The 13427-nt window shown below is 44.0% G+C and overlaps 1 protein-coding gene across 2 annotated transcripts in view; it reads left to right on the top strand.

Moving 5' to 3' along the window:
* Window positions 1-5017: 5017 nt before the first annotated feature.
* The window catches only part of ctsa (cathepsin A), a 48303-nt gene continuing 39893 nt past the window's right edge, over window positions 5018-13427 (top strand). For both annotated transcript variants that reach the window (XM_078418674.1, XM_078418673.1), the window contains exons 1-3: window positions 5018-5150; window positions 7720-7883; window positions 12334-12445. In XM_078418674.1, the coding sequence (XP_078274800.1) occupies window positions 7720-7883; window positions 12334-12445 (276 nt within the window). In that variant the 5' untranslated portion in view covers window positions 5018-5150. The remainder of the gene's footprint in view (window positions 5151-7719; window positions 7884-12333; window positions 12446-13427) is intronic.

The following is a 13427-nucleotide window of genomic DNA, read 5'->3' as shown; positions in this document are numbered from 1 at the left end:
AAACAAGGACCATCTCATTACATGTGTAGGAAGGAACTGCAGATGCTGGTTTAAACCAAAGATGGACACAAAAAGTTGGAGTAACTCAGCGGGACAGACAGCATCTCTGGAGAGGAGTGGGTGACATTTCAGGTCGAGCCCACTCCTTTTCTCTCATTTGTTCACCCATTCCTTCTCTCCAGAGATGCTGCCTGTACTGCCGAGTTACTCCAGCACTTTGTGACCATCTCATTATACTTATTTTTCCAAAATATTAGTAGATTAGGGGAACAAAATAAGGGAATGGTAGATGTACACAAGTCAGTCAATAAAACTAGGATAAAAAGAAAATGAATATCTGATCTAACCTATTTCTAAGGGCCTGGAGTCAAATGGACTAGTACAGATATGGAGGGAACACTGTACAATGTACAGTATTGATCTCAATTAAGCAAGAGTGTCAGTGCATTGGAAACAGTCAATATAAGATGTAATAAAAGATACCTAGAATGAGCAGGTTGTCTTATGGGGTGAGGTGGGACAGGCTAGGCTGTCTTTGGTGGTGTTTAGAATAGTGAGAGGCAACTGGATGAAACATACCTGATTAAGAGAGATTTTCACAGGATGAATTGGGAGAGACCGTTTCCCCTGGTGGAATAAGCTAGAATAAGGAGTCACTGTTTAAAAGTCTGGGATCACCTATTTAAGACTGAGACAAGGTGATTTGTTTGTCTCAGTGGGTCCAGTCTTTGAAACTCATCCTCAAAAGGCAGTGGAAGCTATAATTCTATGAATATTTTCATAACAGCAGTAGATTCTTGATAAGCCCGGGGGTAAAAGTCCAATGTGGGTAGGTGGGAATGTGGAGTTGAGGTTACAATTATTCACGATGATGATCATTTAAGTGGTTGATTGATTCTAATTCATATGTTAGCATGCCCTTCACAGTAGGAAGCTCGCTTGCTGTAATTATCAGAATCAGAATCAGAATAACCTTTATTATCATCCAAAAAAACAAGTCTTTTGGACGAGATTTTGTCACCCACAGTCCAACAATAAGAGCAATAAAAATAAGCAATAACACACACAATCACAAACCAACACAAAACAAAAAGAAACATCCATCACAGTGAGTCTCCTCCAGTCACCTCCTCACTGTGATGGAAGGCCAGAATGTCTTTTCTCTTCCCCTGCCATCTTCTCCCGCGGTCAGGCTGTTGAAGTTGCCACGCGCCGGACGGTGAAGGTATTATTATAAAGTGAAAATATTATAATTGCACCTGAACAGGCTCAACAGATGTAATTTCTAAGGGTTTTTTTCCGGTCAGAAAATATCATGTGTGATTATATTGTTTTATTTTTGATACAATGATTTCGTACTATTTAACTTTCACAACTGTATGGTCAATCTGTTGTATCGTATTGACCGGGAAATAAATAAATAAATAAATAAATAAATAAGAAAAATGCCGGACATTTATACATTACAGGGTTTCATTTGGCTGACCTGTTCTGAATGCCTGCACACCCAGTTGGTTCAGACCCTAAGAGCTGCATGTGTTTTGTGGCCAAAGTGATGACTCCTAAGAAGTCCAGTCAGCATTTTAGTTCTTGCCAAGGTATCACTTCCTCATTCGCAACTGTCTAAATACCAGCAAGGGAAATTGTACTTGATTGGCTTCTCGAACAATGAGGAAATGGTGGTATCATGTGATTTTTGTGCAATGATTAGTGCTGGGCTCCAGCCCAGTTTAATTTCTTCTCAGCTGATCACTGCTTAAGTTCATAAGGTAGATTTGCACAAATGTTCCTCTAATTAACCGATCAATTTGATCTCATCCTTCCAAAATGCCAACTCTATTGCTATCCCATGATATCTTTCGCTAACCTGGCTCAACTGTTCCTCCTCTCAACCTGTTGCAGGTGTTGATCACCTTTACTGCAAAATAGTGCGCTGGTAACAGTTCTTCATCCTGATCCCAACTGTTTCTCCTATTCTTAACGGGTGCCAAACCTAAGCCTGTCTTTCACCATCACACCTGCCCCTCTTTTCCCGCCACCTCCAGCTTCTCCCTGTTGGGCTTGCTTTTTTACCCGCCAGTAATTCCCTTCAATGGCACTTTTTGGTTCTGCAAGACATCTTTCTGAGGTTGAAAGACCACATCTTCCATTGTTCACCTCTTCCCTCAAATACAAGGAACTGGCTTGCTGTGCACTGACTCAAGGAAGAGAGCCTAAATGGCATTGCAGACGCAACCACCCATGGAAAGTTAGATCACATCTGTGTAAAACAAACATCATCTGTGGGCACTTGAACTCAACTGGTTAGACATTGAATCATGACATACCTTTATTTTAGTTTAGTTTATTGTCATGTGTTCTGAGGTACAGTGAGAAGCTTTTTTGTTTCATCCTATCCAGTCAGCAAAAAGACAACACATGATTACAATCAATCCTAACATTGCGTAGTGTATTCACTTTATCAAAAATTCAATCTCACTATTTGGCCTCTGCCAATAGTAGAAAACACAGATGAGAACACTGAAGAGGGTTAACAATGTGAATAGCATATGTTACATGGCAAAAACACCAACAGTGGTGACAAAGAAACCTATAATAATCAAGGCATGGCTGTGAACATTGATAACGCTGCAGACTGATAATCATGGGAAGGGACACACATAAACAATGAGTCTGAAAAAGGGTCTCGACCTGAAACGTCACTCATTCCTTCTATCCAGAGATGCTGCCTGTCCCGCTGAGTTATTCCAGCACTTTGTGTCTATCTTCACCATTAATTTAGGTACGTTCCATTACAAAGCACAATGAAGTTGAGGATATATTCATGTAAGATCCTAAAAACAATGGGACAAATGGAACACATTACCCTCGATAATGCGCAAGCAGTAAGGCTATTGACAGACTGAAAATACCCCCCAAAATTGCAGATGCTCGGAATTTAATATAAAATTAAAAGATGACTAAACTATTAAGAATTTCCTGCATTTTTGTTGCTAAAATCACAGTGGCTGATTTTATGAACTAACTACAGTAAAACTATGATAATCTCAATGGTTTGACATCTGATTCACTGTGTTCTGCTTCCTGCATTATCTTTAACACCAGGAATTTCTCTTTGCCATACTAGGGATCCGATTCCCACTCTTTTCTGCAACACATTTTTCCCTTCTGTGCGATTGGTGCCCTTTAAGTAGCAATGGAATACCACGGACCACCGCTTACCATGGACTTGTTTTCTAATTGTATTTTGCATTGTTGATTTTTGTAGTCTACGGTTTTATAGTCTTTTTCTGTTCACTATCTTGCACAATTTGTATTCTGTATGTGGTTTAAATCAATGCATCCGTGATGCTGCTGCAAGTAAGATTTTCCTGGTACCTGTAATAAACCTGACGGTTGTCGCAATACAAATAAGGTATTGTTGTCCAGAGCACCTAAACATGTTACACAGATATAGCAATTAACAGACAATAGACTATAAATAAGTGCAGGAGTAGGCCCCATTCAGCCACGAAACAGCGCCGTCATTCACTGTGATCATGGCTGATCATCCACAATCTGTACCCCGTTCCTGCCTTCTCACCATGTCCCCTGACTCTGCTATCTTTGAGTTCTATGTAACTCTCTCTTGAAGGCATCCAGAGAATTGGCCTCAACGGCCTTCAGTGGCAGAGAATTCCACAGATTCACAGCTCTCTGGGTGAAAAAGTTTTTCCTCATCTCTGTTCTAAATGGCCTACCCCTTATTCTTAAACTGTGGCCCCTGGTTCTGGACTCCGTCAACATCGGGAACATGTTTCCTGCCTCTAGCGGGTCCAATCCCTTAATAATCTTATATGTTTCAATGAATCACAGTACCTTATGAAGAAACATGAATGAACATAAAGAACAATAGTGATGGGGATGAAAGCGGGCGAGGAGATGGGAGGGACAGAGGGGCATAGCAGAGAAGAAATAGACTGAGAGTGTAATCAGGGTGAATGAAAAGATGAGGTAGGAAGGGATGGGGACAGGGAGGCAAGTAGGGTATGAGTGATGTGTAAGAAGGAACTGCAGATGCTGGTTTAAACCGAAGATAGACACAAAAAGCTGGAGGAACTCAGCGGGACAGGCAGCATCTCTGGAGACAAGGAATGGATGATGTTTCATGTCGAGTCCATTCTTCAGATTGATTGCACTTTCCTGCCTTTATTCTGCTCCCAGTGCTCTTTCTGCCCCACTATAATGAATCCTAGAAAGGGTCCCGATACAAGTGTACCCGCTGTCACCACTGCCCTGCAGCACCCGTCCCGCCGCCTCAAACCTCCCTCCTCCCCAACGATATTAGAGGAGCAAGATAAACTGCTCCGTTGAAATCACCTATACTGAAGTGTAGTACTCAAAGGAGCGGAACGTCTGCCATTTTAGTAGGCAAAATTATCTTCTGTACCACGTGCTTTAGTAGGCAAAACATGCTTCTGTACCATGTCAGGCAGCATTGGTCATTTTGGTGGCTGTCAAGGGTTTTTAAATAATCAATTCAAATTTTCTTGGCTCTAAGTATAAAGTTAAATGTCTTTTCAATTAGATTGTGGATACAGTAGAGTTCTATTGTTTGCAAATGCCTAATCTCTGCTTCCATGACTTTTTAAAATAAAACAAAAAGAGATACAGCTCGTGGAGGTGAAATTAAAATTAACAGAGAAAGCAAAGAAGAACAGTTCAGTAAATATGATTCATTGGCCTGATACAGAGTGGATCTCTACTAGTGCAAATATTCAATCAGTAACATCCAAAGTTTAAAGATCACGAAGCAGCAACTCTTCAAGAAATAGTTATAAATGTCAACTATCAACTTATCCAAGAAGTTGAACAAAAATAATTGTTTGCAAACATTTTATATACGGAGTTATGAACACTGCCCAGTGCAGAGTCTGCCTACTAAAATGGCGCTGAAATGCACCCACGGCCCACTGCGGCTTTAGAGTCGAGTGGTCCATCTTGCTCCTCTAGTATCTTTGGCTCCGCCCGCTCGCCAATGGCGCGCCCGGAACCGGCGTCACGTGACTGCTGCCACCCGGGCGCCTGACGGTGGAGGCGGGGAGAGAGAGAGAGAGAGAGAAAGAGAGAGAGACCCGGGATCGCAGGGCCAGGGGAGCGGGGCTGCCGGGGTAAGGTGTCCGCGCGGGGAGAGAGGGCTAAGCAGGGCTGCAGGGGGAGAGAGGCTGGCCGAGCGGGGTCAGGTCCCGGAACTGCCGGGGGGCGGACTTGGGGAGAGCGGGGACGGGTAAGGGGCCGGGAGATGGGACTGTCCGGGGAGAGGGGTGAGATCCCGGGAGTGCAGGACCGCGGGAGAGACTGGCCGGAGACCAGGACTGCCGGGATAATGTGTTGGGAGATGGGGGCTGCCTGGGGCGGGGAGAGGGGCTGGGGGAGTTGGGACAGCGGGCAGAGGGGCTGGGACAGCGGGGAGAGGGGCTGGGGGAGTTGGGACAGTGGGCAGAGGGGCTGGGGGAGTTGGGACAGTGGGCAGAGGGGCTGGGGGAGTTGGGACAGTGGGCAGAGGGGCTGGGACAGCGGGGAGAGGGGCTGGGGGAGTTGGGACAGTGGGCAGAGGGGCTGGGGGAGTTGGGACAGCGGGCAGAGGGGCTGGGGGAGTTGGGACAGCGGGGAGAGGGGCTGGGGGAGTTGGGACAGTGGGCAGAGGGGCTGGGGGAGTTGGGACAGCGGGGAGAGTGGCTGGGACAGCGGGGAGAGGGGCTGGGGGAGTTGGGACAGCGGGGAGAGGGGCTGGGGGAGTTGGGACAGTGGGCAGAGGGGCTGGGGGAGTTGGGACAGCGGGGAGAGGGGCTGGGGGAGTTGGGACAGCGGGCAGAGGGGCTGGGGGAGTTGGGACAGTGGGCAGAGGGGCTGGGACAGCGGGATTGTCGGGGCCAGGAGCCGGGCAGTGGTGCAAGAGCGAGTTCCGCGTTGATAAGCAGGGCCAGGGGGAGAGACGGGCAGGAGTCGGGAGGGAGCTCCTGGCGCTGGGAGCGTGTGATGGTCCCGGGACGGTGTCACTGTGTTCTCTCGGTCGTTATCAGTGAGTCTGTGGTGACCACAAGTTTGCACGAAGCGATGCTGACGGCCGCTCACTGTGGTCTGAAGGGTAGGGGGAAGTGCCCTGTACTGGGGGAGATGTAACTGGGTGCTTGGATCGCCAGCCCCATTGGGCCTATTTACTCTATGTGAATCTATTTTCTTCAGTAAATGCTCTCATCACCTAGTCTTAAGATATCAGTTCAAGTCCTCTGAAGCTCACTACTATAATTTACGAAGGAAGCTCTGGCTGGCAAACTTGTTTACAACTGAAGATAGACACAAAATGCTGGAGTAACTCAGCAGGACAGGCAGCAGCATCTGGTGAGAAGGAATGGGTGACATTTTGGGTTGAGACTTCCTCAATCTGAGTCTGCTCCAGCTTTTTGTGTCTATCTTCGGTTTAAACCAGCATCTGCAGTTCCTTTCCGACACATGATGTACAACTGAGTTGAGCAAGTTACATATTTGGAGGTTAAACTGTGCCCTGACTTGTTTACTGCAGTAACGGTGGTGGGCATCATGTCATCAAATTGAAGGAATGTTCCCACTGTCGTCTTGAAGTCTGGCTAACAGCACATGACTCGGCAATGGTGGTGAGAATCTATGCTATTAGCTGATATAGTCAATTAGAGATATTATATTTTGTTGTAGTAGAGATGGTTTCTTTTGTTGTTTTAACTAATATAAAATGAATGCTTATTTTAGTGGAAAGCAGTAAGATGGATGCCACTGCTTCGCCGATGATATCCAGCTCTTCATCTCCACCAAGTCAATCTCCACCACCACACACTCTACACTGACAAACTGCATCACTGAAATAAAATCTTGGCTTCAATCAAATTTCCTCAAACTCAACTGCAACAAATCTGAAATCATCATCATTGGTCCAAAAACGCTTACCAAATCCACCCAAAACTTCATCCTCAATATTGATGGTCTCCCAGTATCCACCTCCCCCTTTAATGGTACAGCCACTAATGTCCTGAATCCACCATTCCCGAGGTGGCAATAGGAACCCTGATTCCTATGACAATAACCTGTCCCTCCCAGTGGGTGTCTCGTCGACGAGCAATCTCGTAGCTGCATGACCTTGCTTTACTGTTTCAAATACACAGCACTCGCAGTCAGACAGAGTAGTGGGAGAGGACAATAGCCCATCTCTTCTGTACACTCCTTATCATTCGTAAAGGGACAAATACATTCTGTTCCCAAGGATAACATTTCTGCCACAAGCATCCATCTTACTGCTTTCCACTAAAATAAGCATTCATTTTATATTAGCTAAAACAACAAAAGAAACCATCTCTACTACAACAAAATATAATATCTCTAATTGACTATATCAGCTAATAGCATAGATTCTCAGTGGCAGAGCATTTTTTACCCACATTAAACTATACCACTGATGTCAGGACAAAGCCTAGCAAAGCTTTGTCTTGCTCCACCTTTATTCCAGTTTTCTCTCGCTCTTTTCCTGCCCACTCCTCCCACCCCCCCATCAGTCTGAAAGGATCATGACTCGGAACATCACCTATCCATGTTTTCCAGAGATGCTGCCTGATCTGCTGGGTTACTCCAGATGTGTTTTATTTTGTGAACCAGCATCTGCAGTTCATCGTGTTTCCACTGATGTCAGCTCTTTTTCATTTCTTCCAACAGATGACTTCTCTTGTGGTTTTGATTCTGGTAGTTCAAGTCTTTATTGCTGAGTCTGCACCAGCCAAGGATGAGATTATCTATCTCCCAGGCCTGGCCAAACAACCCAATTTCAGGCAGTATTCTGGGTACCTGAATACATCTGAAAACAAATACCTCCACTACTGGTGAGTGATTTGGGTTTACATTGCCCATGTTTTTACTCAACTTTCTTTAATGTTAAAAATAACCATATCTTCATTCAATGGCACACACTAGTTCAAAAACTTACTATCCACAGGCAAGGTTATGGTTTCTCTGATGCTGTCTGACCTCCTTTGTATTTCCAACAGTGTTTGTATTTACTGTCCACATTACAGCAACTTGCTAATTAATATGCCTTTGACAGAAGCTTCCAAGCCTGCAGTCTGGAATGATAAAGGCAGTGGATGCAGAAAACTTTACCACCGCCATTGGGAATTAATACACATCGCCATTCCTTCATACTGACTCAAAATTCAAGAACCCTTTGCAGTATCATGTATGCACTTTTATCATAGGCTGTAGTGGTTCAAGGGCAAATCTTATGGGAAACAAATGATGGGCAATAGGTGGAGTAAGGACTGCAGATGCTGGTTTAAACTGAAGATAGACACAAAATGCTGGAGTAACACAGCGGGACAGGCAGCATCTCTCAAGAGAAGGAATGGGTGATGTTTCAGGTTGAGACCCTTCTTCAGACTGATTTCAGGGGAGAGGGAGACGCATAGATAAGGAAGTACAAGGTGTGGAAACAGAACAATGAGGGTAGAGATCAAGGAGAATGTAGAATAGATCATTGTTATCTGGGTGAAGGTAACAACAAAGGAAACAGATAAAATGTAGTCGGAGACGGTCAGACTGGTCGGAAAACTGGGAAGGGGAGGGATGGAGAGAGAGGGAAAGCAAGGGTTACTTGAAGTTGGAGAAGTCAATGTTTATACCGCTGGGGTGCAAGCTGCCCAAGTGAAATATGAGGTGCTGTTCCTCCAATTTGCGCTGGGCCTCACTCTGATAATGGAGGAGGCCCAGGACAGTGTGGGAATGGGAGGGGGAGTTAAAGTGTTTAGGCAATAGGTATTTTCTTGACAATGCCTAAGTACCGCATTTAAAAAAAATAAAAATTGAAATCAACTTGGGCAGAGTTTGGATTTCATGACGAGGATACCTTGTTTAGTTAGGATTGTAAAGTATTGTTTATCATATACTTAATGTAAGAAATAGAGGCAGAAGCTTGCTGTTTGGCCCCTTATGCCTGCTCTGCCATTCAATAATGTCAAGACAATTATTTTGCCCAGGCACCACTTTCCTATATTAACCCCTTGATTCCCTTCATATCCAGTTTCTTAAATATACCAAGTGACTGAGCCTCTACGGTTCTTTTGAGCAGATTCCAAAAATTCATTACTCTCTGGAAGAACAACTTTCTTTTTATCTCGGTCATCCATGGCTGGTTCCTGATTTTGAGTTTTGTTTTTGACTGTACACATCTCGGTCAGGGGAAATCCCTGTTATACTTGTTAAACCTTAAAATAATTTTGAGTCTTCCATTTTAAAAAGGAAGAACAATCATGTGAATAACAGTATGCTTCCCATTCCTTGCCCTACTTCTCTTTTTCCTTTCCATTCCATTCCACTCATCTCGTGCATTTTGGAGACTAGTAGGACCACCTTGTATGTTATTTTAGAGTTTAGATACAGCACGGAAATAGACCCTTCGGCCGACCGAGTCTGCACTGACCAGCGATGCCCGCACACTAACACTATCCTACAGACACTAGGGACAATGTACACTTATACCAAGACGAATTTACCTACAAACCTGTACGTCTTTGGAGTGGGAGGAAACCGAAGATCTCGGAGTATACCCACGCATGCAGACAGCACCCGTAGCCGGGATCGAATCCAGGTCTCTGGCACTGCAAGTGCTGTAAGGCAGCAACTCTACTGCTGCGCCACCATGCCACCCAAGAACCTGACTTTCTGGACACCTGGGGCTCTGTATGTGCCAAGTGTACCTGCTCCAGGACATGAAATTTATTTCATAAATGCTAGTTGTAGTTTCCCATTGTATACATTGTTGCAGGCTGGCTTCCATTGTAGAATATCTTTGGTAGTTTTTTAAAATCTATCTGTATTGTACATTTTTTTAGATTATTTAAGATTTTATGCCACCAGGTGCTGCAATGAATTGGCTGGATTCAAGAGTAACATTTTTTGACCACATCTGTAATTAATTCAGAAAATGAGCATAAAGCAATCCAAAAGATCACATGTCAAGAGTGTTTATTTGTCATATGCAGCACAGTAGTGCAGCTGATAGAGTTGCTGCCTCACGGCGCCAGAGACTTGGGTTTAAATCGGGGTCAGTGTGGAGTTTGCACGTTCTCCCTGTGACTGCTTAGATTTCCTCCAGATGCTCTGGTTTCCTCTCGCATCCCAAAGATACGTGGGTTCGTAGGTTAATTGACATTTGCAACAAAAAAAAAGCCTCCCTAATGGGTAGGAATAGATGAGAACGTGGAAGAACATAGAACTGGTGGGCCAAACGACCTAGTTCCAGAAACTAAACTAATCTAAACATATGCACCAGGGACAGGAACAATGAAATCCTCATGAGCTGCAGTTTTACAGGCCCATTAAACTCTACAACAATAACAAAATGTAAATATAATTTAAACACGAGGAATTGAACGTGCTAGTTAACAAAAAACAAAGTGCTGGAGTAACTCAGCGGGTCAGGCAAATATAATTTATTGTATTATTGTTATTGTGTCAGTTACACTAGGTAATCAGATCATAATAGTGAAAGCTGAAGTACAACCTTGCACAAAACCTTGCACCAAAGTGGTTCTGTGCTAAGGTAGTGTCGTGCAGGGCGGCACAGGAGCACAATAGTTTATGGAAGTAATGGTTCTCGGGCTCCAATACCTTCCTCCCGATCATAACAATGAGATGAGAGCGTGACCAGGATAGTAAGCATCTTTTATGATATTCGCTGGCGTTTTGAGCCAGTACGTCCTGTAGATCCATGTGACGATATTTCCCTTTAGTTCTGCATACAGGAAGTAAGTGGTTTCAAGAAACTGAACATTCCCAAGCAATATTTGTTTCAATTCTAATGAGGTTACATTACATTCCAGTGTATTGATAATTGTATCTGGTGCTGTTTCCTGCTCTCAGCCTGAGCCAAAACATCTCCTCTCACTCTCATTACATAGAGCCCAGGTTTGTCTGCATCTGAACAGTTGTGCACAGGATCCTGGTGTCATCACAACTTTGGATCAAACATGGAGCTAAATTCCAGGGATGAGATGGGAGTGAATTCCATTGACATCGTTGCATTTGACTGAGAGTGGCATCAAGAGCAAAGCATGCAAGTGGTTGGAATCATCGCTCACTTAAAGGAAAATGGTTATGGTTGTTGGTGGTCAAATATTGCTGTCAAGGGCACCACTTCATGAGTTCCACAGGACAGTCTCTGGCTCCACCATGTTCGGTACTTCAGTGACTGAACTTCCACTACTAAGTCTTTGGTGGGAATGTTTGACCGCACAACATTCAAATCCAAAGCAAATGAAGCAGTCCATCTTTGCAAGATGTAAACAACATTTGGACATGGGTTGGAAAATAGTATGACAGAGCAGGCAATGACCATCTCCAATGAGAGATGGTAATATCATTGTGCAGCAAATACCTACCTTTGAACATCTTGGGATCACCGAAGCTCAACTGGACTGATCACACATGCACAGCGGCAATAAAGAGAGACTAGAGGTCATTGACTCACCTCCTGACATCCAAACCATCTCACCAACTACAAATCACAATTCAATGTTTTTTTTAATTACACATGTACCAAGGTACAGTGAAAATCTTTTTTGTATACAGTTCAATAAATTATTACTATACTTATGCATAATCAGATTAATTACAAAGTGTAGAGAAATAGCCCACTGAGATCATATACAGGGGTCACTAGGCCAGTCAGGAGCTTAGTTGAATAGTCTACACTTGTTTCAACGGGTGCTGCCCCAGCAATACCAAAACCTGATGCCATCCAAGACATAGCACATTGTTTAGTGTAATGGATGGCATACTATTCATGCCCACTGCAATAGTACACCATAATCAGAGTGTACCGTCTACATATTACATACTAATCACCCACCAAGACTACTATGAAACATAGAAACAAGGTGCAGGAGGAGGCCATTTGGCCCTTTCAGTTATGACAGCACACCTCAAATCTGCAAATTTCTATTAGCAAGAAATTTCAGGTGTGTGCGGTCACCTCTGCCAACATGTTCTCCTCAGAATTGCACACACTTTGCCTTGGAAGTATCTCTCTTCAGTCCTGATGCAGGTCTCAACCCAAAAAAACTTTACCTCCATAGATATCGCTTGGCCCATTATGATTCTAAACCTGTTTGTTGTTTGCTCTAATTCCAGCCTCTGCATCTCAGCCAGAGTCAGCACTTATCAGGAAGAAACTTAAGAATACGCATTGTCCGGGCCTCGTCATTCTGATCCTGAATTCACCTTCAGGCTTTGAATAGAGTCACTTCATCTCTAATGGTTATTATTCTTACCCTGCAGGTTTGTTGAATCTCAGGGAAATCCTGCAAGAGACCCTGTGGTGCTGTGGTTGAATGGAGGCCCAGGCTGCAGCTCGTTGGATGGGCTTCTAAATGAGCATGGTCCCTTCTTGGTAAGCAGTGTCATTGGCTTCTCTATGCGTTCAATCGAATTGTTGGCAATGATTTGAAATGCTGCTAAGTGCTTTAAGGAGTGACCTTTTCAATAAATGCTTTCTGCTGTGAGTTTGTAGTGATGCTTCAATAGGTTGCAGTGAATAACCACATTAAAACAAGTTGGGAGGCTGGCAGAGCACCCTCTCTACAACATGAGAAGGACCTGATGATTGTGTGTGAGGAGCGCTGGGTTTTACTGTACATGGTGTGGTATATTCCATGCCCTAAATGTGTACTGAGCTAGTTACTCGACTTTAATTTTATCTGGAGATCCAAAATGGATTGAGTTCATTGGAACCCATTAAGAAAACGTGAGGGGAAAATAGCCATAAAACATGGAAATGGGCTCCTTTGGGTACCTGATCCCATTCTAATCTCCTCTTGTTCCCAAAAATTCTCTTCAGATTCTACCACTTGCACCAACCCACATGTCTATAATGTGGGAGGATCCCTTGGGGTATCGCGGTCACGGTGAATGTGTAAAGTCCTCACAAGCAGCACTGCATGGTCAGGACACAATCCAGATGTGAGACAGCTCCACTGACCGCATTACTGCCGGCCCAAATATACTCAATGTTGCTGATTGCCATTTTAATATGGCTGCATTAGGTGTTGCGGTGTGCTGCAATAAATGAAATGGCTTGGAATAGAGTTGCAGAGTTTGGGTAATGCTCCGATAAGTTTATGTACAGTTTGTTTCAAGTTCTAACAGAAAGGAAACAAACTTGAATTTATTAGTATTGTACCCATTTATTTTGATTTATGTACCAATGCACTCCGCAACCTATAAAATACATTTGCAGTCATTGTTCATGATGAAAAAGTGTGATAGCCAGTTTATTTATAGTCAGGTGCCCTGGATAACAAGGAAACAAATGGCTAGATCAGCTATTTAGGCTCTTGGTTGAAGGTTAAATATTAGTTGGGACACCAAAAAGG

The sequence above is a fragment of the Rhinoraja longicauda genome, chromosome 22 (assembly GCF_053455715.1).
Source record: "Rhinoraja longicauda isolate Sanriku21f chromosome 22, sRhiLon1.1, whole genome shotgun sequence".
In the NCBI taxonomy this organism is placed as follows: Eukaryota; Metazoa; Chordata; class Chondrichthyes; order Rajiformes; family Arhynchobatidae; genus Rhinoraja; species Rhinoraja longicauda.
Note: the sequence above shows the minus strand (reverse complement) of the source record. Positions and strands in the feature narration are given on the sequence as shown.